Source organism: Triturus cristatus, chromosome 4_1 (assembly GCF_964204655.1).
Source record: "Triturus cristatus chromosome 4_1, aTriCri1.1, whole genome shotgun sequence".
Taxonomy (NCBI): domain Eukaryota; kingdom Metazoa; phylum Chordata; class Amphibia; order Caudata; family Salamandridae; genus Triturus; species Triturus cristatus.
In genome coordinates, this window is record NC_140585.1 from 251942884 (window position 1) to 251970689 (window position 27806).

At 49.9% G+C, this 27806-nt stretch overlaps 1 protein-coding gene across 1 annotated transcript in view; it reads left to right on the forward strand.

The window, feature by feature from the left end:
- The window catches only part of NUP205 (nucleoporin 205), an 839084-nt gene that overhangs the window by 805309 nt on the left and 5969 nt on the right, over nt 1-27806 (forward strand). The window contains exon 42 of the mRNA XM_085651995.1: nt 1153-1223. Within this exon, the coding sequence (XP_085508121.1) occupies nt 1153-1223 (71 nt within the window). The remainder of the gene's footprint in view (nt 1-1152; nt 1224-27806) is intronic.

Consider the following 27806-nt stretch of genomic DNA (forward strand, 5'->3'; position numbering starts at 1 on the left):
CCAATTTTGGATCCCTGAAATTGATAACAATGCAGTCCCCAGTCTTGTCTTTGCGGTCTTTCCTAATCCAGCAAACCCTCCAGGTTAGAATAATGTCCCCCCCCCCCCCCCCCCTCTATAGTGAGAGGAAAACCTCTGTGCCACGAGAGCCAATGAACACATTTGTTTTTGAGGTCCACATGGGATTCTCTCTGGTTGCTAGTCAGTCTTGGGACTCCGGTTAATACCGCAACGTAAGGGCATGATGCTGGAAGTAAATTGATAATAGGTAGCTTTGCTGTGGCACCCTAAGAGACCTGCTTGGGCTTCCCACGAGCTTTGCTGGTAGAATTGTCGGCCGGTGGTCTCGATTCCGAGTCCGTAGCTCTGTTAACTAGGTCCCTGTTAGATCCTTCCTCTATGCTGGGGTAGCACGTCCTCAATGGCTCATTGTTTGATATTTGAACAGTCTGGTATCCTGCATCCACGTGACTGATTTGTCCCCCACATGGTGTTAAATTAGCTTCCCTGTAAGGAGAAAGCTGAGGCTGAGCAAGGAGTCCAGGGGCTGTCCCCTTCCTTTGGTCATGCTGGAACTATTATACCGTAATAGTAAAAAACAAGTTAAAAAAAAAAGTACCATAACCACTGTGCAGGTTCCTCTTCTCCTTTAGATTTTCTTTCCCTCATGGCTCCACCCCTTTGATTAATTCTGTCTCTAGCGCTCCCCTTAAAATAGCACTACCCCCCGTAGCAAGCTGAAATCTCTTTGCTGGTATCAATATTAACATGAACCCTCTGTCCAAGTTGATGCCCTGTCTAATTATTTTGAATGTAAGTGCTGTGCCCTTGCATCTGTGAACAGTCCACCTTTTCTCCTCTTTGATCTTGGCTCTAGACCGCTTTAGTAATCTGTTGGCCAGAGCCGCTATTTCTGATACACACAGTCTGCTTTGGGTCAGCCCCCTTGCACATGGCTGCATGGCTTTGTTGTCTCCCTCACTTTCCAGATCTGGCCTTGAGGGCTTTTCTCCCTATATTTGTGATTCCCGGCCTGCTTGCTTCCAGTTTTTTGTTCTATAACGGGGTGTTTAATGGCTCAGCAGTGTTCTCTCTAAGCCAGAAATCATCACCTTAAAACATGTGGTTTTTATCCGTTTTTTTCCTTTCTAGACACCTTCAATATGGACCCTAACTTGAGAAGCCTGGGAATGAATCGAGTGACTCAACAGGACCTGGAGCAGGTGAGAGATGACATGAATCTTGCCCTGATAAACACAAGCGTTACTGAATATTTTGTAGTTTGATGGGTTTGTTCTCCTAAGTTTAAACGGAGTGAGCCGTTGTGGTGCTACCCGCCCCCTTGTCAAGCTACTTTCAGGCTGTCTGCTTCCACCGCCTCCCCCCTTTCAGGTCCATTTTCAAGGCAATTACATTAGGAGCGGCTCCAGGCTCCGCACTGAATTTCACTGATTATAACGTCTATGTGGCCCTTCTAGGCGCTTTGATTTGTATTTTCTGCATCTGAAAGAAACACGTTAGTAATAGATTCCTTACCTTAGAATTGCCCCCAGGCGTCAGACTGGATCCGGAAAGTTTTTTCGTCAGCACTACGTCTGCGTGTCGGATGGTGGCGTTGGCCGGCTCTGCGTTCGTCGTCGGCGTCCTGGTCTCCAAGATGACATTGCGGCAGTTACTTAGACGCTGCCCTCGCGCGCTGTCAGTTACTCCAGTATTAGAACTTTCATAGATTCCTATAGCTTGTATCATTCCCCGTCGTCAGAATGGGAGTCTCGGTAAATAAAAAATAACATAGCAGTAGGTACAAAAAAAGAAGAAAAGGCCTAGGCTTCATCACCCCTTTTTGTAGCATATCCACCTCTTTTTGTAAAAGAGACCAAAATAATGCAACAACCAATCAGATTAGCCTCACCCCACAGAACCTTCCTGAGAGAACCTCAGAGCCTCAGATTTTCTACCGCACGTTGTGCTTAGGGAGTCTCCTTTGAGCTCTGCTCACTTCAACTTTATTCTACTGTTTTTTCAGCAGTTTTTTTCTTCAGAATTGTTTGATATTTCTTTTGGAATGTCTGCCAAAGAGAAAAGAGACCTTTTTAAGACTTGTTCCACCTGTGGCAAATAAAAAGTTGTATGTGGAGGGGAGGCATAAAGACTGCATCTACTGCCTGTATCCAGACCACAAGGCACCGGACTGCAAGATCTGCCGCACCTTTTCCACAAAGACTCTCCGGGACCGTGAGGGTCGCCTTCTCACCTGGCTCCACAAGCTGAAGTCGAGAAAGGAATCGCTGTCAAGCGATAGCGAAGATTCGTCATCTGCCACTTCGTCCAGAAGGTCAGTGAAGAGGGGTAGGGCTTCCCCTTCACCATCTACAGACCGTCACGCAAAGGCCTCAAAAAAGACCCCCTGTGAGTCTGAGAGCCGGAGTCCTAGCGAATCTCCTCACCATGGTGCAAAGGAGAGGGAAGGACTACCTTCAGCAGGAGCAGTGTCAAAGTCTGATAAACCTTTTGAAAAGTCTTCTTCTCTCTCATCTGAGAAGTCTGACAAGAATAGTCAATCGTCGACGACGCGGCGAAAGACTCCGTCGACGAAGGTTTCAAAGGTGCAGTTTAAAACAGTGCCACCGTCAACGGGCTCGGCGATAACTATGACAATTCCTTCAACGTCAACAAAGGTGTCAGCGAAGGTGTCGACGACGATAGCTGCAACGGCGATGACGTCGACGAGAGCTTTCACAACGACGACAGTAGGAGTGTCGATGGTCTCGTCAACGCCAGTGTTGACGACGCCCATCTCATCGTCAGTGGGTCTTCCGTCGACTATCTCGTCGACGACGATTTCTCTTTCTTCTCCACCGTTGACGGTACCACCACCGACGTCTTCGTCAACCGAGAAAATCACTATTTCTTTGACGAGAATCACACCGAACATGACTTCTGCAAGAAGGGTTACCCCTCTGCCTCCCGCGCTGTTGCTGGAGGAGGAAGACGACTCTGAGGGAGAGGATGATTCTTTTGGCTATGCAAATAGCCCCTCACAGCTTCTAGTCAAGTGCGAGGACACTGATTCTGAAGGTGAATACCTTCATGGGCACTGTTTTCATCACCCTTTTCAACGTCAGGAAGACACTAGACAGAAGATGGTTTCTGTACCTTCTTCCCTCTTGACGGATCTTCAAGGCATGTTGCTGGACTATAGGATGAGATTCTCCCAGCCACCTCCTCCTTCACTTCCTTTGACGCAGGCTGTTTCTGCTCCTTCTGTGGCTTCGCCAAGACCATTGTCCCAGATGGCTTCACAGCCTCAATTAACCAGTCCAGTCATACCTCCGGTGGTTCCTGAGTTGCAGATTGATTCCTCGGACGAGGATCAGGGCGGACTAGGGTACTGAGTGGTATGATTATGTGATACTGGAACCAGCTTCTCCAACACCGGGTACAACTGATTCTCCCCCGGCAGACATTGGGGGGTTTCATAAATTAATGGAAAGAGCTTCAAGCAGATTTAAACTTCCCATGCCTTCAGTTCAAACAGAATGTTTTCTTTATGATTTCAAAGAACCTTATAGGAAGACGGTCCGTTCCATTCCTATTGTCAGCCATGTCTGGGATGAAGGTATTAAGGCAATGAAGAATCTGGCTACTGTCATTCCAGTCTTGCCGTGTCTGGAGAAAAAATACAAAGCCCCTGAAGACAGTCCAGCATCCTCAACAGGTCAACCGAAGCCGGATTCAGTGATATCTCAGGCGGCTCAGAAAAAATCACGTAATCCTTCTGCGCCTCTTACTACTCCTCCGGATAAGGAAGGCAGACGCCTAGATAATGCTGGGAAAAGATTTTCCTCGATGGCAAATCTTTTGATTAGAGCGGCGAATGCATTGGCAATACTTGGCAGACATGATTGTCAGATGTGGTGTGACCTCTCACCATATCTAGACCAGCTGCCTCAGGAGTCCAAGGTGGAAGCAAAGAAAATCTTGCAGGAGGAAGAGGTCATATCAGCTGAGATTATTGACTGCACAATGGACATTGCCACGACGGCTTTCCGTTCGCTTGCAGGCGCAGCTATTCTTCGTCGCTAAGGCTGGCTGAGGGCGACATGGTTCCGGCCGGAAGTCCAGAACAAAATCCTGGACCTTCCGTTTGATGGGGAGGCATTATTTGGTAAACATATTGATGATGCCCTCCAAAACATCAAAAAGGATACGGCGACAGCAAGATCCTTAGGAACCCTACAATATCGGAAGGAGTACTAAGACCTACAGGGGTTCATACCAGCAGTAACGGTATCCTTCTTATAATTCAACGCCTCAGTCTTATCGTCCATCTTACTATCAAAGACCAGGCCAGACCTCTTCTTTCTCTAGGTCTAACTCTAGAAGGAAACAGAATCGCCAAGGGCGTGACCCCTCTAAGCGTCAATAGCGGCATACTGGCTCTTCCTGCTGTACCCTCCTCCACGACAACGTCTGTGGGGGACAGGGTATCTCAATACCCCCACATCTGGCGACGGATAACATCAGACCATTGGGTACTCAACATCATTCAATGTGGCCATACGCTGGAATTTGTACATCTTCCACCTTCCAAGCCCCCAGCCGCCATGCCTTCGAAACGTCTGCGTCTTCTGCGGCTCGAAGTTCATCAGATGCTCCTCAAAAGGGCTGGAGAGCCGGTCCCTTTTTCTCAGAAGGGAGAGGGTTTCTACTCCAGATTTTTTCTGATCAAGAAGACGCCAGAGAAGTGGCGCCCAATTTTAGATCTCTAGAAGTTAAACACCGATCTCATAAAATAATCCTTTTGGATGGTGTCTCTCCAGGACATTTTACGTCTACTCAACCCTGGGGTTTTTATGGCCACTCTCGATCTTGAGGATGCGTATTTTCACATACCCATTCATCCAGCCCACAGGAGGCTTCTATGGTTTATAGTAGGCAAGAGCCACTTTCAGTTCAAGGTTCTACCTTTTGGACTTCGGTCTGCTCTGAGGATCTTTACCAAGGTGCTGGCACTGGTGGCAGCCTTCCTCAGGAAGAAGCATTTTCAAATCTTTCCCTACCTGGACGATTGGTTGCTGAAGGCCCCGTCCAGACAGGCAGCGGAAGAAACAGTCGATGCATGTACGCGTCTGTTCAGCAATCTGGGCCTGATTCTCAACAGGAAGAAGTCATCTCTCTGCCCGTCCAAGGAAGCGCGATTCCTAGGAGCCATTCTGGACACGTCTCTCAACAAGGCTTCTCCATCCCTCGAAGGGCAAGAGAAACTGATGTCCATGGCTCATCTGTTGAGAAGAAGAAAGTATCTTTCAGTTCGCTATTACAAATCCCTGCTAGGAACAATTTCCTCTTGCATTCCTTTAATACCTCACTGCAGGTTGCGGATGCGTTCACTTCAGGAGCAGCTCGACCTGCAATGGCGACAAGTGGACGGATCCTTCGACGACAAGGTGCTGATCACTCTGGCTATGAAAAAGGCCGCCATGTGGTGGACGAAGGAGCAGAATATATCCCAAGGTCTATCCTTCGTAAATGATCCAGCTCCTCAGGTTGTGACTACAGATGCCTCGCTGGAAGGCTGGGGCGCGGTGCTATAGGATTTACATGTAAGCGGACACTGGTTGCCACAGCACCGCCTTCTTCATATCAATCTCCTGGAACTCCGGACGATTCGTCTGGCTCTACGGGCTTTTCTTCCACGGCTGCAGGGATCAACGGTTCTCGTCCGCACGGACAACACCACAGCCATGCATTACATAAACAAAGAAGGGGGTACCAGATCTCTTCCGTTGTCACAGGAAGCCCAGAAGATTTGGAAGTGGGCTATCCTCCACAGGATATCACTGAAGGTGGTACATCTTCCAGGAATACTAAACGAAAAGGCGGACATGCTCAGCAGGCTGTCGTCAGTCAGCCACGAATGGGAACTGAACCAGACTGTCCTGCAGGAAATTTTTCACCGGTGGGGCAGACCTTCAATAGACCTCTTTGCCACCCCGGAGAACAAAAAATGCCAGTTTTACGCCAGTAAGCTACACCATCACGGATCACTGGGGAATGCGCTTTCGATAGCCTGGTCAGGCGCATTTGTATACGCTTTTCCCCCCATTCCGTTAATACCCAGAGTACTCAGGAAGATCAAAACGGAACCGTGCAAGATGGTCTTAATAGCTCCAGCTTGGCCAAGGCAATTCTGGTTCACGGAGCTTCATGTCCTCTCCCTGGTCCCTCCACGGCTGCTATGGACGGTCCCAGACCTCCTCACGATGTTCCAGGGCCAGATCTGGCATCCGGACCCTCGCTCCTGGCTCCTGAGCAGCACGAGTTTCTTGGGCTAGATCTCTCGGAGGAGATTAAGGATGTGCTCTCTCAGGCCAGAGCTCCTTCTACTAATAAGACATACCGTTTAAAATGGAAGAGATTCTGCATCTGGTGTCAGCAGGAGGGTTTCGATCCTTTTTCATCTCAACCTCACCAAGTTCTTCCATATTTCATGTCTTTGGCTAAAGCGGGGCTGGCTCATTCATCCTTAAAGGTTTATTTAGTGGCAGTTTCTCGCTATAGACGCACTGCAACTGGACCTTCTCTTTGGTCAGCCAGGATTGTCAAGCAGTTCCTCAAAGGCCTCTTTAGAGTCTTTCCTCCAGTGAGGCCTCCGCTTCCTATGTGGCATTTGAATTTGGTTCTCACCCAGCTGATGAAGCACCCCTTTGAGCCGATTCATCAAGCAGATTTGAAATTCCTTTCTTGGAAGGTGGCGCTTCTCCTAGCTCTCACTTCTGCAAGAAGAATGGGTGAATTACAGGCTCTGACGATACAGGAACCTTTCCTAAAATTCAAGAAAAATACAGTGATCCTAAGTACTACCCCCCCCAAGGTTCATACCTAAGGTGTATTCAGACTTTCATTTAAATGAGCCAGTGATTCTTAAGGCTTTCTTTCCTCAGCCCTCTACGCCGGCAGAAAGAGCACTCCACTCTCTGGATGTGCAGAGATGTTTGAAGTTCTATCTGGACGTACTAAAAAATTCCGAAAATCTTCTCAACTGTTTGTTTCGTTTAGCGCTCCCCGCAAGGGCTTGCCCCTGTCCAAGCAGGGTATTGCTCAGTGGGTGGCCAGTGCCATACGTTTTTGTCATTCAGCAGCGGGCAAACCCCTGGAGGGTAGAGTTTTAGAAGGGCCATGGCTTCTTCTACGGCCCTCTTTGCTGGGGTCCAGATCAAAGATATCTGCAGGGCTGCAACTTGGAGCAGCTCGCACACCTTCACAAGACATTACTGCCTGGAGGCCAAGACACAGGAAGACACGGCTGTAGGCCAGGCAGTCCTGAGGAACCTCTTCCATTGAGTGGTGAACTTTCCTTTCTTTCCTCCTTCCTTTCTTTCTTGTTATTGACACATTTTGGTTTTGGAATTGTATGTATATTTACTTTTATTCTTAAATGTTTTTGCACTGTTTTTAATGTTCTTTTGCATAATGCATTTAAAAAAAAAAAGGGGGGGGAGGGAGACACAACAAGGAGAGAGCAAAATGTGCTTCTGACTGCTAGCTACTCTGATACAAGCTATGAGAATCTATGAAAGTTCCAATACTGGATTAAGAAAACAAGTTACTTACCTGTAACTTTGGTTCTCCAGTATTGATAACTTTCAAAGATTCCCATGCGCCCACCCTCCTCCCCTGGGAAAGCTCAGCCTTCAGCATGTTTTGTTATACTGTTACACAACGGCTACGAAAATCTGAGGCTCTGAGGTTCTCTCAGGAAGGTTCTGTGGGGTGAGGCTAATCTGATTAGTTGTTGCATTATTTTGGTCTCTTTTACAAAAAGAGGTAGATATGCTACAAAATGAGATGAGGCCTAGGCCTTTGCTTCTGTTTTGTACCGACTGCTATGTTATTTTTTATTTACCGAGACTCCCGTTCCGACGACAGGGAATGATACAAGCTATGGGAATCTATGAAAGTTACCAATACTGGAGAACCAAAGTTACAGGTAAGTAACTTGGTTTCTTCTTCCGCGCCAGCTGTGAGAAAGTGGCTCTGTATATACTGTTCCCAAATAGGTACAGTGTGTATAGAGTCCACAGTCCCCAGAGGTTTGGCAGAGGCTACAGTTAGATATAACCTTACTCTCTAAAGTGGTAACTTGGTAGAGCAGTTAGGCAGTATCAGAGGACAGTGTAAAGCATTTGTTGCACACACTCAACCAGCAAATGGTCTCACACACTCAATAACTGAACTCTAGGCCAATGGTTTATATATAAAAAAGATATGCTTGTTTTATTTTAGAACCAACAATAGGTATTAAAATATACTTTCTCAGAATGAGATGCTTTATATACATACTTTTTCAATATGCAATTGGCTTTTGTAGAAAGTTACAAGTGGTTGCAATAGGCAACACTAGTTTAAACACAATAATGCATTGAGTTCAATGGAAGTTTCAAGTTATTTGCAATAGATTACTTTTAGGATTACTTTTGTGATTCCAGGACTGGATCCTAGATTCAGTCCTGGGACAGTACTTCGAAACAAGTGATAAAAGTCTACTTTGTTACTGTTATGATTTTTAGACAATATTTTGCTATTTTAAAAGTTGACACTTAGAAAATATTTCATAGAAAACAGTCAATGATTCCCTATGGAAGCAAATTCAAGTTGCAGGTATAGTATGTTCTCGTTACCTTTATAATCCAGTACTGGGTGCCTAGACTCAGTACTGGGCCCTTTAGCCAAAACAGGTAAGTAATTACGTTTTCACAATTTATACGATTTTAAAAGTATATTCAAAGTTTGCAGAAATCGACACTTAGAAGAAATTTCACAGAAAAACCAGTCAATGGTTTCCTAAGGAAGAAAATTAGGTTACTGGTAAGTACGGTTGTGAATATTTTTCAGAATCAGTGCTGGGTACCAAGATCCAGCACTGGGAGCTCACCTAATAGCAGGTGAGTATTTTCGTTTTCGTTACTTGGCTGATTTTTGGTGAATATTTTAAGTTTTGAAAAGTCCACACTTCGAAGAAATTTCAGGAAAAACCAGTCAATGTTACCCTATGGAGAAAATTGAGTTATCGGCTTTAAGGTAAGTACTCGACTAGCAGAGTTAAGGTTCTGGGCATAGACTCAGGGGTCTCCCAGGGTCAGGTAGGTGCAGTTGTTACACCCTCAGCGGCACAGGGGCAGCCGGGTGCAGAGAGAGTTAGGCCCAATGTTATCCTATGGGAGGCAGGGGGGCTTTGGTTGGTGGCTGCTGGCTAGCAGGCCACGCGGCTGTGGGAGCTGGGCTCCTGGTCACTTGCTCAGGGCAAATGGGGAAGTAGATAGGTGTAGAGGTTACACTGCCAGGGCCACTCGGTCGGCTGGGTGCAGGGTACTTTTGAGCCTTCGGGCGCTCAATTGATTTCAATGGGAAAGCTCCGGTTTAGAAAAAGACTGCAAGTTCGGGGACGAAGATTCTTCAGGTGCCACCACCACTTCGAGAGGTAAGTTGGGTAGTTGGTGGATAGGTAGGTACCCCGGAGTTGGGCACAGGGGGCCGCGGGGTGCCGGGGTGCCATTTGGTGTCGGGAAATCTTACCCTCTGTTGATCGCGGTTGGGGGGGCACCTGGTTCTGAGGCTGCAGGCGTCATCGGGCGCGTCGGGGAAAGTCCTTGGGTGCCGGACTCGGGGTCACAGTCGCCGTGGGGTCGTCCTCATGGTCTTTGGTCACTCCGGCACAGACCAGTCTTGGCGGGTGCAGAGTGTGAAGGGTTTGCGGTCCCGGGCTGATGCCAGGGATTAGAAGCAGATTTTGAGTAGAACCTCTACTCATGGGAGTCCCAGGGGCTTAGAGTCAAAAGGTAGCCAGGTCCTAGGGAGTTTGTGAGGTTGCTGGCCACAAGAGATGCTGGGTTGGAGCAGGAGCAGATTCGAGGGTCGACAGGCCGGTAGGGCTGGGGCCAAAGCAGTTGGTGTCTTCCTCTTCTTAGCAGCTGCAGGGCAGGTCTTCTTTCTTCTTGCTCTTCTTTGTATTTCGGAATCTGGAATCTCGGGTAGGAAGGTTGTGGGTGCCCCTAAATACTAGATTTAGGGGCGTTACAGGTAGGTGAAGGGCAGGGACCAATGGGTACACCCCCTATCCTGCCTTTCTCCTGTGGGAGGAGGCAGTAGCCTAGTCCTGATTGGGCAGGGCTCCCCATCTTCAATATGGCGAGAGCCCGGAGATGTGCTTCACCTCGCTTCCCCCACCTGAGGGGTGGGGTTGGCAGGCTGGCACATCCCCTGTCCTTATTTGGGGTTTCCGGACAAGCTTCCCGCCAGAGTGGGGGGTTGCAGTGGCCTGGGGAAGCTCACAGAGGCGGTATGCCTTTGAAGCTTCCCCTTGTCCATTCTGGGGGAGGAGATCTAGCACTTCGCCCAGGATGTGCATTGTTGCAGGCCCAGGAGAGCAGGGGCTCTCCTACCCAGGGGTCCAGCAACATGTCTGCTGTGTGGCAGCCTCTCAGACCAGACGTGGATTGAAGGTTAGGTTTCAGGGGGCATCTCTAAGATGCCCTCTGGGGTGCTTGGTACATTAAATCCCATACTGGCATCAGTGAGGGTTTAATGTGCTGAGAAGTTTGATACCAAACTTCTCAGTCTTCAGTGTTGCCATCATGGTGCCGTGGAGTTCGTGTTTGAGGAACTCTCAGCACCGTGTACTCTTAAATGGCAGCACTGCACTTACAGTGCCCAGGAATGGACCTGGGTACTGTAGGGGCGCAGGGCTCCTGCTCCCGTGCCCACACCACTGGCATAGGGCACCCTGCTAGAGGGGTGGCTGATGTATACCAGGGCAGTGTAGATGGTGGGCATGGCACACAGGGATGTGTGCCATGTCGACTTTGTTTTGTCCTGTACCCAGACACTCAGCCTGCAAGGGCAGTGTGGGTGTGTTAGGGTACAGGGCCTCTAAGGGTGGCACAATGAGTGCTGCAGCCCTTAGAGGCCTTCCCTGGTCACAAGGCCCTGGGTACCTAGGGTACCATTTACCAGGGGCTGACATTTGGCCAGTGTTTGCCAATTTGGGTTTTAGGTTTTTAGGGAAGGAACATAGGCCCTGGGCACCTGATTGGCAGGAGTCCAGGGCACACTCAGTCAAAGTACATTCAGCAATTCAGCAAAAAGTGGGGGCATACCATGCAAGAAAGATGGCACTTTCTCACACCAGCCAGCGCAGATCCGGGAAGAGCGGTACCCAAGTAATTTTTTGACTAAGCTTTTCTCGACTTTTGTCGACGTCTTGTTTCGAGTCTTCGACTCCGATCAGGTGCACGAGGGATGCCCGGTTTTAAGGCCTGCTCTTCCTGTACCCGATTGATGTCGGTAACGGATCCGCACCACGTGTACCTCTTTTGCCTGGAGCGTGACCACAACCCCAAGTCGTTCTCCGACTGCCAGTTGTTTACGCCGACGGCTTTGCGGAAGCGGTCCCGAAAGCTGCTTGAACGACGGCAGTCGGCTCCGCGCCGTTTAAGGTCCCGGTTGAGAGGGAGGTCGAGGGACCGGTTGCGGAGCTACCATCAGTCCAGCTCGAAGTCTTCGCACTCGGGGAGGGTAAGTCGAGCATAAGAAGAAGTCGAAGAAGCATCGTTGGTCGGCCAACTCGATGAGTCTCGCGGGTGGTGCCACTCCCGCGGCTTCGCACGCAGACCCTGAAGGGTCAACTCCGAGCTTCCCTCCCTTTCCGGGATCCGGAGCGACCCCCACCCAGCTTCGTACGTTCTAGGAGGCGATGCGTGCCATCTTTGGGCTGACCGACCCCGCTGGCGGGCCTTCGGGCCCCGCGGAATCGGTAGTCTCTTGGATCTAGGCCTGGATCCGGATCGGCGCTGGTTGACCTTATTACCCCTCCACCGGCGCCGCTTCCAACGGCGTTGACCCCAGCCTCCTTCCTGACGTGGACACAGCGCCAGACCGGCATCGGGTGGGGTTTTCGTGCCCCTGTTTACTTCTGGGGGCCTTTTCCAACCACAGTGGCAACCAGGGGATGATGAGGAGGACTGGGAGGGGTCAGGTGACATTTAAATGATCAGCTAGGGTCTGAACAGGACTAGAGAGAGGAACTGGGGGATGTCAGTGGTCTTGACACTTCACCCGACCTTGGCATGTTGTCTCCTCCTACCGTGGCTACGGAGGAGGGAGCGTTGTACGCTGTGGTGTTGCGTAGGGCGGCCGAGGCTCTCAACCTCGAGATTCCTGCGGTGGCAGTCAGGACTAACCTCCTGACTGAGGTGCTTCAACCGGCGGTGAGCTCTTCGGAGCCCCTGCTCCCGTTTAATGAGGCCCTCACTGACATCCTTTTGGGCACCTGGCCAGGCCCAACACGGGGGCTCCCGTGGACAGGATGAACGCCCGACGCCACCGCCCGGCTCCAGGCGACCCCACTTTCCTCTCCCAACACCCCACACCGGAGAACTTGGTGGTCCAAGCCTCCGCTTCCAAAAGCGCCTTCCCTACCGCTCCACCGGAAAGGGAATCCAAGAAGCTGGACCATCTTCGGAAGAAAAGTTTCTCTTCTGCCTGCTTAGGACTGCGGTCCGTAAACACCGCATGTCTCTTGGGACGTTATTCCTACTCGGTGTGGGATACGATGGCGCAAGTGCTGCCTCAGTGTCCAGAGGCGGCCCGGGAGGTGCTCTCCCAGGCTGTCGCCGCCAGGAGAGATGCAGCTAAGTTTACGATCTGTTGTGGACTGGACACCGCTGACTCTCTGGGCAGGACTATTTCAATGTCGGTAGCGCTTCGTTGCTACGCCTGCATGAGGTCCACTGGCTTTTCAGGGAATGTCCAGAACACCTTGATGGACATGCCCTTTGATGGCCGACAAAGCAGACAACGCCGTAGAGCGCTTCAAGGACTCACGGGCTACGGCCAAGTCCTTGGGCCTCTCCTCCCGTCCGGCGCAGTCTGCTTTTCGCCCCTTTCATGGCTACGGAAGGGGTGTCCCGCTACGTTCCACCCAGGGCCACAGGCTGAAGCAAAGTAACCAATCTTTGCGTGGCCGGGTACGTGGGAACCAGCGTCGTGTTTCAGGGGGCTAGTGGATGGGCCAGTCCACCATCTGCAGCGGCCTCCAAATCCTCCTCGTCCGACCTTTCAGGCCCATCAAACGCCAATTGGCGGCAGGATTCACCATCACCTCCCCCACTGGCGCACCATCACTTCGGACAGGTGGGTTTTGCAGATAGTCCGAAGGGGCTACTCCCTCCCCTTCAAGACTACCCCTTCCCCTTCAAGACTACCCCTTCAGCCATGCCACCTCGTTACCTCCGCATGTCTGAGGATCATCTGGCACTTCTCCAGCAGGAAGTTATGGCTCCCTTGGCCAAGGGAGCCATCGAGCGTGTTCCTGTCCCCGAAGTAGGTCGTGCATGCTACTCCCAGTACTTTCTGGTTCCCACGAAGGGCAAGGGCCTGCGTCCTATCTTGGATCTCAGGTACGTCAACCGCTTCCTCTGGAAGGAGAAGTTCAAAATGTTGACGCTTGCTCAGGTCTTGTCTGACCTCGACCCGCAAGACTTGACGGTAGCGTTGGACTTGCAGGACGCTTATTTTCACATCCCCGTCCTGCCAGCCCACCGATGTTACCTGCGGTTTACGATAGGCCACGAGCATTTGCAATTTACCGTGCCCCGCTTTGGCCTTACCACTGCCCCTCGGGTGTTCATGAAAGTGATGCCGGTGGTCGCAGCTCATCTGCGCAGATCAGGGGTTTCAGTCTTCCCCTATCTTGACAACTGGTTGTTGAATGCGGGCTCGCCCCAGGCAGTCATCTTCCCACCTCCAGACTACAGCCGACCTCCTGCATCAGCTGGGGTTCTCCATCAATGTGCCGAAGTCGCACCCGATTCCCTCTCAGAAGATTCTCTTCATCGGAGCGGTTCTGGACACTGCGCACTTTCGGGTCTATCCTCCCGAACAGCGAGTCCGGGACTTTCGGGCTATGATTCCGATCTTTCAGCCCATGTCGCGGGTTTCGGTCTGAATGACCCTGTGGCTGCTGGGCCTCATGGGCTCCTGCATCCTGCTGATCAATCATGCCAGGTGGCATATGCGGGCTCTGCAGTGGGACCTGAAGTTCCAGTGGGCGCAGCATCGGGGGGTTATCTGTCCGACTATGTCCAGATCTCGGAGAGCACTGCTCACCAACTGCAGTGGTGGCTCACAAACAAGGATTGGGTCAGTGGCAGGTCCCTCTCCCTTCCCCCAACCCGACCACACTGTGGTGACGGATGCCTTCCTTCTGGGATGGGGCGGCCACATGGGAGAGGCGAAGATCAGAGGCCTCTGGTCAACAGCGGAGTCCGGGCTTCACATCAGCCTCCTGGAGCTTCGGGCGATTCGTCTTGCACTGAAGGCATTCCTTCCCTCTGTGCAGGGAAGAGTGGTGCAGGTGTTCACTGCCATGTGGTATTGCAACAAACAGTGTGGGGTGGGGTCGTGGACCCTATCTCAGGAGGCCCTTTGCCACTGGACAGGGCTTGAACATCAAGGCATTTCCTTGATGGTTCAACACCTGTCAGGTTCTCTGAACGCCAGGGCGGACGAACTCAGCCGCATGTGCATGATATGAATGGCGTCTTCACTCGGAGGTGGCGCAAGGGCTCTTTCAACAGTGGGGCCTTGGTTAGATCTATTCGCCACCGAAGAGAACACGCAATGTCAGTAATTCTGTGCGCTGGAATTTCCAAGGCTGCATTCGCTCGGCGACGCATTTCATCACGAGTGGAGTTGCGGTATGTTGTACGCCTTTCCGCCTATACCACTTCTGCTCAGATTGCTGCAGAAGATCAGGCGCGACCGGGCCCAAGTCATTCTTGTGGCTCCGGATTGGGCACGAAGAGTCTGGTATCTCAAGCTGCTCAACATGGCCATCCATCCACCAACTGCCTCTTTGTTTGCAGCAGCAGGGGACGGTCCTCTACCCGAACCTGTCCAGTCCCCACCTCCTTGCATGGAGATTGAGTAGTGACAGTTGACGTCTTTCGACCTGCCTCCCGAAGTCTGTGATGTAATCTTGGCAGCCAGGCGTCCCTCCACTAAGACGGTATACGCCTGCAGGTGGAACAAATTTGTGGCATGGTGCACAGCAAAGGCTGTGGATCCCCTTTCTGCCTCTCTCTCTGAAGTACTCTTGTTCCTTCTCGCTTTAGCCCAGCAGGACTCTGCTCTTGGCACTATGAAGGGCTACCTTCTCTTTTCAAGTCCCTGATAGTTGACCGTTTTTTGAAAGGCTTAACGCATTTCTTTTCTCCAATTCCTTTCGTTATGCCTCAGTGGGTCTTGAATCTCATACTCACTTAATGTGCGCTCCCTTTGAGCCACTTCATAATTGTCCTTTACGTCTTCTAAATCTTAAGACTGCTTTCCTGGTAGCCATCACTTCTGCTAGAAGTGTGAGTGAGCTCCAGGTTCTTTACTCAAAACCTCCTTTCCTGTCTGTCCATCCGGACAAGGTGGTTCTTGGGACCCGTCCATCCTGTCTTCCTAAGGTAGTCACTGCCTTCCACATCGGACAGACCATTACCTTGCCCACCTTCTTTCCGCCTCCGCATCCTTTGAAGGAAGAAGAGAGGCTCCGCCATCTGGACCCAAAACGTGCGCTCTCCTTCTATCTGGATCGCACAAAACAGTTCCGGGTGGATGATCAACTTTTTGTTGGCTACGTGGGTGTAAAGAAGGGTCGGGCCGTACACAAATGCATCATTTCTCAATGGGTTGTGTATTAAGGCTTGTTACTCTAGCTAAAAAGGAGCCTTCTGAGGGGCTGCGCGCTCACTCCACCAGGGCGACAACAGCCACTACTGCCTTGGGAAGAGGAGTGCCTATGAATGACATCTGTCAGGCGGCCATATGGGCATCGCTGCAGACGTTCACCCAACACTACTGCCTGGACAGCCCAGTCTGGAGGGATGGCTTCTTTGGCCGTTCTGTTCTCCAGGACTTCTGGTGTGATCTTGGTTCGCAGACCCACCACTAGGGTTGGTATTGCTGGGGTATCTATTCTAAGGTAAGGAATCTATAACTAATTAATGTTTCTCACAGATATATCGTATCGTTACCAAAGGTAAATAACCTGTGCAGTAGTCTCTGTGCCTCTGCCAATGAGCACCTTATATTGGGCAGGGTAATTTCTCATGGACAAAGGTTGACAGACTACACACCATTTTTAACCCCTTCAGTCATTTCAAAAGTGAAAATTCAAGCTGGCCTCTGTGCCACAACTCCTCTAGTGTTAGTCGATCACTGGTTGGTCTTTTTTTCTGTGTGGGTGGACCGAAGTCTGTGCTCTTCAAATGTTGTTTTCATGTAACATCTTATCTGCTCACCTTCATGCTTCCGTCCTCCTTGTGAGAAGTTGGCCTGATGTATGATGTCACTAGTTATAGTGTACACCTTATATCAGTCCAAATACCCTTATGGTGATTGGTTGTAAAGTCAACCTTATAGACCAGCTATCCTAGTGGTAGCATGGACAAGAGCAGTCTTAGGCTAAACTCTGAATGGCATGTGAAGCCAGCTGTGATACCATATATAATCCCTTGAATACCAAATGAAAGGACACCACAACAGATATATATATAAAATCAAGTGTATTTATTCTAAGCAAACCCTCAGCACTCTTTATGAGTTTAGAGGTAAGTACAACACAGTCTTATTAATGCATACAGTAAGTCACACAGGTAAGTAATACAGTTAGGCCCTAGGGGCCACGCAAACCCTATACTAAATAAGTGGTATAAGAACCACTGTCACGGAAATAGAATAGGCCTAGGCCTAGGGAATCGCTGGGGCTACACTACACTAGCGTTAGTTAGGAAGTGGGAGGCCCACGGGATTCGTGTGCAGAGTGGAAACACTCACGCGTAATGCGTAAAAGTCAATAGCAATGTTACAGTTTAGAAATAGATAGATTTAGGACACTTCCGGAGTAGCTAGGAAGTTGAGACTTGAAAACTAGACACTAGGATAGTCACTATCCTGCTGAGCACCGGAGTACCCAAGTTACCTAGCCCACAGGCTGCGGGTGCATAGGGGTGAAGATGCGTCGTTTTCGTCGTCGACTCCTATGGATGCCTGAAGAAAGATGCTGACAGGCAGTCAGGGGGGAGTGTCCGGTGGATCCCAAGGCTGGGATCAAGAAGAGAAGAAACCTGCAAGCAGAGGGGACAGAGTCAAGGTCACTAGCCAGTGACCACGTGGAACCAGGAAGGAACCAGGCGATGTCGTGAAGAGTTGCAGGTGAAGGGGAAGCTTGTCGCTGCAGCCAGGAGGACCAGGAAGCGTCGAGGACGACCAGGACCAGGAGGCGAGCTGTCCCACGAAGGCTCTGGCTGTCGGCGGCGTCGAAGTTGGACTAGGACTCACCAAGCCTTGGCAAGCGGAACCCACGAAGAACAAAGGACTTGCTTCTGGTGCAGACCAGGAAGGTCTGGGGTGCTTCTTCTTTGCAGAGAAGCGGGAGCCAGTCTGGAGGAGCCAAACCAGCGCAGAAGATTTCAGGGAGCGTCGTCACAAAGGCCACTAGCCAGCGGGCAAGCAACCGGACAGACGCGGCAAGCAGGAAAATGCTGAAGGGCCCCACGCAGGACTCGTGGAGTGTGGGGGGCTGGTCTTCGGTGCAGATGGTGCTTGGGGTTGGGGCTTCTCAATCCCCGGTGCACAACTTCGAGGGTACCTCAGAAGCTGCGCTGTAAGTTACTAGCCACTTTTCCCAGGTAGCCGGTCCCACGTCGCTCGTCGCCTCCACGGATCTCAGCTCTGCTGCAGATGTGGATGAGGGTCGGAGAAGTCTGGAAATCAAGGCTCTGGTCGGGCTCTGCAGTCGGTTCCTCGTCGAACGTTTCACAAAGCAAAGGGTAGTCTCTTGATGGTGCCTGTTTGCACAGGGTAGCCACTCCTTGGCTACAAGGGAGATTCTTCCGTCTTCTTCTTTCGTCGAATGTCGAAGGTCCAGAGTTTCTGTTCAGTTTTGCAGGTTCAGGATAATCTAAAGTCTTGAGGCCCAACTCCCACTCTTATACTAATCTGGGGGGCTGGGATACCTGCTAGGTCACGCCTTATGGGTGGGACCTGGGAGGGGGTGGTTACACCCACTTCCCTTTGTCCAGTTTCGCGCCAGAGCTGGGGCTGGAGTGCCCCAGCGCCGGTTTGAACTGGACTATGCAAGGAACACCTTGTGTGTCCCAGGCATGTCCCATTCCTTTCAGCCCACCCTGCCCCAATACACTAAAGGCTGTCTGGGGAGGTGCTAGCACCTCCCCAAGCAGGAAACCTATTGTCCAGGCCTCCCTGGCTGGGATCACTCCCAGCTGCAGGAGGTCAGACTTGTGTCGTGGCAGCAGCATCCATTTTGTGATGCTGAGGCTTTGGTCAGAGGCTAACAGTTGAAGTATGATTTTAACATGTCTTTCCCTCTAGAAGGGGGGAATAATATTCTCATGTCCAGAAATGGCATGGGGGTATTATTCCCGAGTGTTAGACACCTTACACGACATGTTTTGATAAAGCCAAACCATAGTTACCATAACCGTCTAAGATTATAAGGCACTTTAAGAGTATATGGTAGGCTATATCATAGAACAGCTATAAGGACAAGGTTCCGAAAGCTGCAGACAGGCTCAGCTCATGCTAGAGCACCATCTCACATGTTACCAAGCACTCTGCCTCCAGGATTGTCAAGGCCTGCCATAGGAGTGACTGATAGGTACACATGTGTCTATATGTAAGTTAGGTATAGGAATACTACACCTAAGCAAGGGGTGATTACACGACCTTGCCCCAGCTGAGTGATCAGCCAGTTGTGTCAAAATGGAAGGCCAGGCCAGGGGTGGCACAATACATGCTGCAGCCCCTGGTAGGCCTAGGGTACACCTATGCCCTGGGTACCTAGGGTACACTGTACAGGGTCCAATAAGGTGATCCTTACCAATTGGTTATGTACCTAGGGTACATGGAGTCCATTTTACAGAGAGAGCAGACAGCCTGAAACCCTGAATGGCAGGATCTCAGGCCAACTAAGTCGAAAAACCAGCTAGACACTAGGCAAAAAGTTGGGGGTAACCATAGTCAGATATCCACCTTCCTACACTCCTCAATCATTTTCTGTCCACACGCCATGTTGGGAGAGATAGGTCCATTTCATTTTTACCTCCGCCACTGCGACCTTCATATATATTTTTGAAGTGTTAATGAAGCAGCCTAAATCTGTAAAGGGAATCCATGGTAATTAATCAATGTCTAAATGAAATAGTTTCCCTCGAATACAGCAGTCTTGAAGCACAAAGAATCTATGTTCTGTACTCGAACAATGGTGAAAGCTGCAGTGCTGGAAGACTTAACGGCCAGCTTTTCTTGTATAATTTAAGCGCAGAACTTTTCTTTTCCATTTTGAGGATGGTATGGTGAGTGACTAGAATGCCTTGCCAACACACCTGCATAGACGCTGCTCATAAATAGATAAACATATTCTAGCAACAGTCTCCTCAAGTGTCCCTTCTGTCGCTCTGCTCCATTGAGGAGCAGAACATGTGGTGCATTTGGACCAGTCAACACCTGGGCTGTTTACTTCCTTATTGCTTTTTTTAAAAACTCCTGAATGTGGAATGAATGGGAGTATTTTTCTGGTTTTTCACTTGTGTCCGACAGACGCTACCCCAGACATTAGCTCAGTAATCTGAATAGCCAGTGTGGCATTTGGGATTTTCCTTTTTTTAAATATTCATTTTTTTTTTCCTGGAATAACAGCGGTTCCTTGGCCTGTTTTGTTTCGTCCTTTTCGACGCCTTCGGCGTCACGGAACAGTGTGCGATGCCTTCGGGATCTAACGCTTGTGAGTCCTGTGCGCGCCAGATGTCTGTCACGGACCCCCACACCGTCTGTATGTGGTGCCTGGGAGTGAACCACGACTCCAAAGAGTGCGATGCCTGTCAACAAATGAACCCTAAGTCCTTGCGGGAGCATCGTATGAAATTGCTGGCCGCATGGCTGTCCGGTCCGGCACCTTCGCGTTAACGTTCTCCCACTCGGGATCGGGCCCGTTCCCGAGGTCGTTCCCGCGGATGACGTTCTGAGGCGGGTAAGCACAAGCGTAAGTCGCGGAAATTTTCCGCCCATACGTGTGACGCTGGGGCTCATTCCTCTCGCTCCTTGCCAGACACGGGTGTCCGGCAGTCGTCTCCTGCATACCCTCCCTTTCCGGGAGATGGAGTGACAAGGACCCAAATGGAGGCTTATTCAAAGGCCCTCCAATCTTTCTTTGGGTCACCCCCTCTCCCTGGTGCGCCTTCGGGTCCCAAAGAGGTGGAAGGCACTCATGTCGGATTCTCGCCAGCGGATTCGTACTCGGCGCCGGCTGTGTACGTCAACTCCGGTACTGGAGTCGACACAACTCCCACGGGACATGGCCCAGCGGGCCATCCCAGTCGGCTATCCAGCCCTCCCGCCCGGTCTCCGCACAGCCCTATGCAGCTTCCTGCGCGGACGTCGGAGGCGGCATCTGGCTCATCACCTCTGGAGGTCGTCGACATCGGCTCGACTCCCACTCGGCGTCAGTCAACACCGGTACCGATGTCGACGCCTCCACCTTTGTATGAGGACAATCCTCTGGAGTTCTTGGATGATGCGACTCCCACGCAGCATTGGCCGGTGCCTATGCCTCCTCATTTGCAAGGGGTTAACGTCCCATTGGACTCTCCGGGTCCAAGGTAGTCTCTGTGCCCCATGGTGCTGGTACCTAGTGTTGTGTGGCCTTCAGACCTCCCTCAGGCTCCTCCGCTTCTACTATCGAGCGGGCGGGTTAGTCTCCAGCCCTCTCCTACTGACGGTTTGATATCGCCTCCCAGAATGGCGACTGAGGCTAGTGCTGCCTACGCACGAGATATTCACAGGGAGGCAGCTATTCTTCGCTTTCAGCCCCCGGTGGTTTCCTTGCCTTCTGATCCTTTACTGGATCTTCTCCACATGGAGCCTATTGAGGTGGAGCCCTGGCTACCCCTTGGGGGTTCCCTATTTGACATCCTGCTTGGCACGTTGGCGAGACCATCCACTGGTGACCCTGTTGAACGGGTAATTGCTCGCAGACACCGTCCTGCCCCGGGTGATCCACTCTGCCTGTCCCTTCACCCTAGGGCTCAGGGTCTGGTTGTTCAGGCAGCTTTTGACTTGCAGTCTTCCTCCGCTTTGCCGTTGTTACCTCCCACCAGGGAGTCTAGGTGGTTGGACGCATGTGGTCGCCAGTTTTTTGCCTCTGCCAGTGCGAGCATCCACACATTGAATAAGTCTTCCGTGCTCGCGCACGCTTCCTTTGCCCTTTGGGACTTGGTAGAGACCCTTTTGCCTTCTCATCCTGAAGGACATTGGCCAGAATTACATTGTCTTCTTCATGATGGCAGGGGAATGGTGCAGTTTTCCCTAAGGTCTTCCCTTGATGCCACTGACTCTATGGGTAGAGCTCTTGCTCGGTCTGTAGATTTGCGCCGCCATGCATGGCTGCATGACAGTCGTTTCCCAGACAATGTTCGGGATGCTCTTAGAGATCTCCCATTCAATGGCGTGGAACCTTTCGACAGCCACACAGATTCAGCGGTGTCTACCGTAGCTATCAACTTTCTGCCATATAGTATCCTTATCTTCTGCATAAGCGATGTTGCCTTGTTGTTTTGGTTTTCAAAGATGTTCCGGGTTCTATGCATAGTACCCCGATAATGTAGGCGGTTATTCCGCCATTCAGTATGTTTTCAGTACAGCCGGACGGCTGGTTCTGTCTTCATTTCAGCCCTCTGAATGTTTTCTTTTCCCAAGAGGGATCCCCACGCAGGGGTTACAATTTACCCTATGTGGGGTACTTGCTGGCTATTCGGTGGTTACCTTAGCCTTGGTACGCTCCTATGGAGTCTTCCTCACTGGCATCCTTCTCTGAGTTAAGCTGTCCATCTTCTCTGCGGTCTGCGATCCTAACGTTAGCATTTTCAGCTACAGTAGGCTCCAGTCGCCTGTAGTATTTCTATACCTCAGTATGGGTTCCTATGCTTCACCTGCCTTCGCAAGGGTTCCCCTTTTTTCAGCATCCTAGAGCTCCTCTTGTCCATGATGGCTGCTTTCTTTTGCCGACCACCGCCTCTTGGGGCCCTTGTTCTGTTCAGTTCAAGAAAATTTCTTTCACGGATGACATACTGTCATCATTTTGCAACGAGACAAAGCCGCTGGGCGGCACGTTTATTGGTGCTGGCACCAATTTGGAGTACACCCTGGTATGTGTACTGGTATAGGGTGTTTGCGTTATCGCTTCTATACTCGGCCCTTACTGGGCTTGTCTTTGAAGGTGGCGGCTTTGCTGCATACGTCTTTGCTGTACACTGCCTTCTGCCCTCCTTCTCTGGGCACTTTCTGTATGGGAATTGTTCCACATTCCCTGTTGCTTCCGCACAGGTGTTTTCCACACTTCGGCATAAGGTACCTGCTGTAACACTCTCAAGGGGAGTGTTCTCTTCAGGATACTCATTACTTGGGTCCCTCGGCCATTATGCTGATCCTCTCTATTTCCACTATCGTGTCTGGCTCCATCTCCTCATATGTCTAGCGGGGGACTGTGGCTCCTCCCAGGCAGGGGGATGATGTCGCTTGCGACTCTGGACATGGTCCTGTCCACTGCTGCTTCGATATGACTGTTGGTACTTTTCACGTACTCTAGTATTTAATCAGGTAAAACGTTGTTTTGCACGTATATATTTTTTTAATCTATATCTGCTCTGTGCTCTTCACACAGCAGAGTCGCGTTGGCAGCGTCCTTCCTGTGGTGTCCGTGGTCTTCGCCTCAGTATGCTCATCCTACGAGTTCTTCTGTGGGTGTCCAGCTTGCCTGATACCCCACTTTTTACCAGTTGTCTACCTGCTAATGCATCCTTCTCCTGTGGGCTGCTCTCGCTACCCTACAGGAGTTTATTTTCTATACTTCGTGTGGTTCTTCCATCCACGCGGTATGCTTCTGTGTGTTCCTGTCTTGCACATGACTATCATTTTTACTGTAGTCCTGTTTTGGGTTCTTATGCTTGTTGCCGTCCACCCTCTCATGTCTTGTGAAGGAGCGACTGCGTGCTTGAGTGCCTTGTGTTTCTGGTACTACCGGCACTTCCTGGCCAGGGGTTGGCGTCCTGCCAATGCTACCCCACGTGTCTTGGCTGGTGCGGGTTCGGCAGCGCTTTGTTCCACTGTGGTGCATACTGGACCAGTATGCTCTGCATCTGTCATACCAGTTAGTCATTCTCAGGGTTTTACTTCAGTCCACACATCGGATCCTGTGGATCCATCGGACCCTTGGCTTAGTCCTCTTCTTTACGTAGCCATGAACTCTCACTTCCGCACCGACATTTCTAGCTTTATGCTTTCTTCCTCTCAACCTGGTATATATACGGGGGGTTTCGAGCTGTTCTTTAATTGCTTGTGGTGCCTTTGCCTCCCACTGTTTGCCGCTCTTTTTAGAGCTTCATGGGCGGGTGTGACTGCACTGGCTTGCAGTCCCCACTGTGTTTCGTCACCTTGCTGACGGCTAAGTTCTCTCGGGAACTCGGTGGAGTTCGGTCGCAGACCCGCCTCTTTTATGGGTATGGCTTTGGTATCTATTCTAAGTAAAGGAATCCGCGGCTAGATGTCTCTTTCAGATGAACAATTTACTTACCTTCGGTAACGATGTATCTGGTAGAGACCCCGTCTAGACGCAGATTCCTTAACTCCCGCCTGTCCTCCCCGTTCTGTGAGGAACCTTTTCAGGTTGGGCTTCCTGCATTCGCCTCCCTCCAGGTGGCTTTGTCTTTCTGCGGGGTGACATCTTTCTTTTCACTCCTACGCGGCATGCTTCATTCTGTTTTGCTTGAGCTACTCCGGCCATTCTCGTAATCGGACGGTATGCTCATGTGTCGTGTGCCTTTGGCATCCCTACGAGCTGTTTGGTCTAGTGTGGTATCTACTCAGGTTTCCCCACCCCCATCCCCTTCTCAATCGCCTTGGGGTCTCTTACCTCCCCAGCAGTCCATTGGTTTCAAGTCTGTTGGCTCTGCCTCTGTCCATGGGTCTATTACTGGGGATGCCACGTCCCTTTCTGGTGCCGTCCTGTGGTACATTGTCCTTGCTCATCTGTTCCGGACTTGTTGTCCTTCACGATTATGTATTTAAGTTGCAGCCTTTCTATCGTCTCCTATGATGCTTTTTCACATCATCTTCTACCTCCGGGGAGGTTTATCCTTCGCTTGTGCGGGGTTGCTTCTCAGAGCGGTGCTCTGCTCTTCCCTTCACTACTTTCAATATACAATGCCTGGCACTGTCCTTTATGGTGCTATTTTTCACCATTTGAATTCTTTTACTTTTCATCTTTTCTGCACACTGTTTCCATAATCTCACTGTTTTTAGTGGTCGCTCCGCGTTGTGGCGTGGGAAAGTTTCTCCTACGAAAACTGACGTCAGCGCGCCGGGAGGGGCATATATGGCTCCGCTGATGTCACGTCCGTGGACGAGGTCCGGGCGGAGCTGTGCGACGCCGCCCACTGGCGCGCAGAGGTGCTGCTGCGGAAAGTTTTCCGGTTCCAGTCTGTCGCCTGGGGATATTCTAAGTTAAGGAATCTGTGGCTAGACTGTGTCTCTACCAGATACATTGTTGCCGAAGGTAAGTAACTCGTCCTTTTGGTTAAAAAGCAGATTCCGCCCTGCAACTTGTTAAGGACACAGTGCGCTCCAATGGTCTCTTGACACCTGCCAACCAGTCTCATTAGAAAATTCAGAGGCTACACCAGAGGTTTGGCGTTGCTGTACCCCCAAAGGCTGCAGCAATCACCCCAGTCCTTTCGAGGCCTGTTATGGTTCTGGCATGCAACACATGGGCTAGCAGGGGCACCAGTCCTTTCAGTCTGCTACCCATGTGGCAGCAGCCACTAAGCTGCTTTCATTTGCCCTCAGCAGTGCACACCCATCCCTTGGGGACAGGATTCAGCAGTTCCTCCCAGGGTGTTGATGCAACATGTCTGATAGATGGGTCATAAAAATTATTCAGCATAACTATGACCTACCCCTTCTTTTGCCCTACCAAATTTTCTCCCCTCATCAACAGACTTTCCAAGCACCACTCCATTCATTTACAGGAAATGTGAGTGTTGCTCTCCAAAGGCGCTTTTGAGATGTTTTCTGGTTTGAAAAGAGGAGAGGGTCGTTACTGTTTCTATTTCCTGTTGTTAAAAAATGGACAGAGGCTTCCGGCCTATATTGGACATTTGAATGCCTTCCTGTGGCAGGACAAATTCGAAATGCTCGTGCTAGTCAAGATCTTGGATGCTTGTATGACAGAACAATGCAGGGAAATACGTTGCATGCCTTTACTGTGCATTTTTTACCTAGCATTTTTTTAGAATGCATATGCTTTAACATTGCATGCCATTACCACACATTGTGTGTGTATATATGTATATGTGTGTATATATATGTGTATGTGTGTGTGTGTGTGTATATATATATATGTGTGTGTGTGTGTGTGTGTGTGGGGAGAGGCCCCTCTCCCCCAACTTACCATAAGTGCATGCGTTGTAAAGGCATTTAGATGGGTAAACAGTGTGGTAAAGGCACAACTTGGTAAAAGCCTTGTTGCAAAGCCTGTTTCCCATCTTGGATGCTTAGGACTGGATTGTGTCCTTGGATCTGCAGGACACACATTTCCATGTACTCATCCTGCAGGCCCAGAGACTTTACTTACGACTTCTGGACAAACTAGTAAATCTGTGCACAGCTACTTGCTACATTAAGTGATATTAGAGCGAGAAAGGAGTGTACATGTAAGTAAACGAGAATTATTTAAACCATTACCAGCTTTACTCAGTAAGACTATAAAACAGTGGCATGTGAGGAGGCCAGCCAGTGTTAATATCTGAATAGTTAGAATGAGCAGAATCGAGATGCAGCACTGGGAGGTTTAAGAGGCACTAAATATGTTTTGATTTGTTGAGTGAAGGTTATGCAATGATACATACCTGTTCACCATGTGGGATAGGTAATTGGGAGATAGATCTTCTACAGCCTTGAAATATCAGTAGTTAGTGGATTTTGTGAAAATTCTTGGGAGGTTAAAAATACTTCTTGTGACAAAGTTGAGAGCTTTGCCTAGTGGTAGGAATGGATATTAACCCCTTCAGCGCTGCGGGAATTCCCCCGCGGTGCTGAAGGGTTCGAGCGCGGGCGGGCCCATGACGGAACGGTTCCGTCATGAGCATAGCGCAACCGATGCTCATGACGGAACCGTTCCGTCATGGGCATGGAAGGGGTTAAGGAAGACCAGCAAGTAGGCTATTACAGTGATCTAAATTGCTCTGGATGAGCATGGATAGTAGTGCTTTAACTGCGTGGAAGGTAAGTTAGTAATAGATTTTGTGGATATTATGTACTTGGTGTCTTGGATAGATGATGGATAGTATTTTTAGATTGAAGGTTATATAGGACAGGAAGCAAAAATTCAACCAGCATCTGTCAGTTAATAAGAATCTGACCGAACCTGGCAATAACAGTTGGCGCTTCAAGGGTCAGACTCTAGTCCTTTGGGAAGCGGTTATGATATTGTATCGTATATTGTATACATCTCTATATATATAAATATATATATATGTGTGTGTATTTATATATATATTCACTGAAAAAACCATAGGTTTCACACATGTTATAGTTAGCGGAAATTTTACTGATAAAAAACCAATGAAATTCCCCCGTCATAGTTAGTGCAGGCAACTATAACTCACGCGACCGCAATCCTCTGCTGATGCTAATACTGTATTTAGACACTTATTTGCCCATGTCTTCTTCCATTAAATTTTAGCTATACATATATTACAAATATTTTTTTTTCATAAAGACACATATGTCATCAGCAGAAGATTGCGGTCGCGTGAGTTATAGTTGCCTGCACTAACTATAACGGGGGAATTTCATTGGTTTTTTATCAGTAAAATTTCCGCTAACTATAACATGTGTGAAACCTATGGTTTTTTCAGTGAATTTGCAAGGTTTTTTAAATGCTAATTCCTAACTATAACGTGTGTGAAACCTATGGTTTTTTCAGTGAATTTGTACGGTTTTTTAAATGCTAAGTTACTTTACGCCATTCGTGGCGTGCGCGCCCACTTAACGCAGTTCGTTCCGTGCGCGCACGGTGCGCTTCGCGCACCGCGCGCCCACTTTACGCAGTTAGTGGCGTGCACGCACGGTGGGCACGCGGTGCGCTACGCGCACGGCGTGCCCACGTTACGCTAGATGGGCCATGTACGCACATGGAGGACATATGATGCACTTCGTTTTGAAAGGTAATATTTTAATTTTTCGTATATGTTATAAGCCATGCACAAATGGTGCCCTTCGGGCATCATTTGCACACGGGGTGGAGAGAGTGTGGATAATTTTTTTTTTTTATTATTATTTTTTTTTATATTTTAGTTTAACTCATCTTTAATAAGCTATGCACAATTGGTGCCCTTCGGGCACCAATTGCACACGGGGTGGGGAGAGTGTGGATAATTTTTTTTTTTTATAATGTTTTACCGTACGCGTACGGTAAGCGTAATCGGCGAAATTAGCGAAAAAATAATAATTCCGTTTTTGGCCTTGGGGGATCTTTGGGGACTCCCTCAACATTGCTATGTGTGTGGGAGCTGTCTAAACAGCCCCTTTACATGTTTTTGTGCTTTATATTTTAAACATCACTCTCAGTGCGAGAGAGAAAATGGCGGCCGCCGCTTCCTGGTTTCGGCCGATTCGAATGT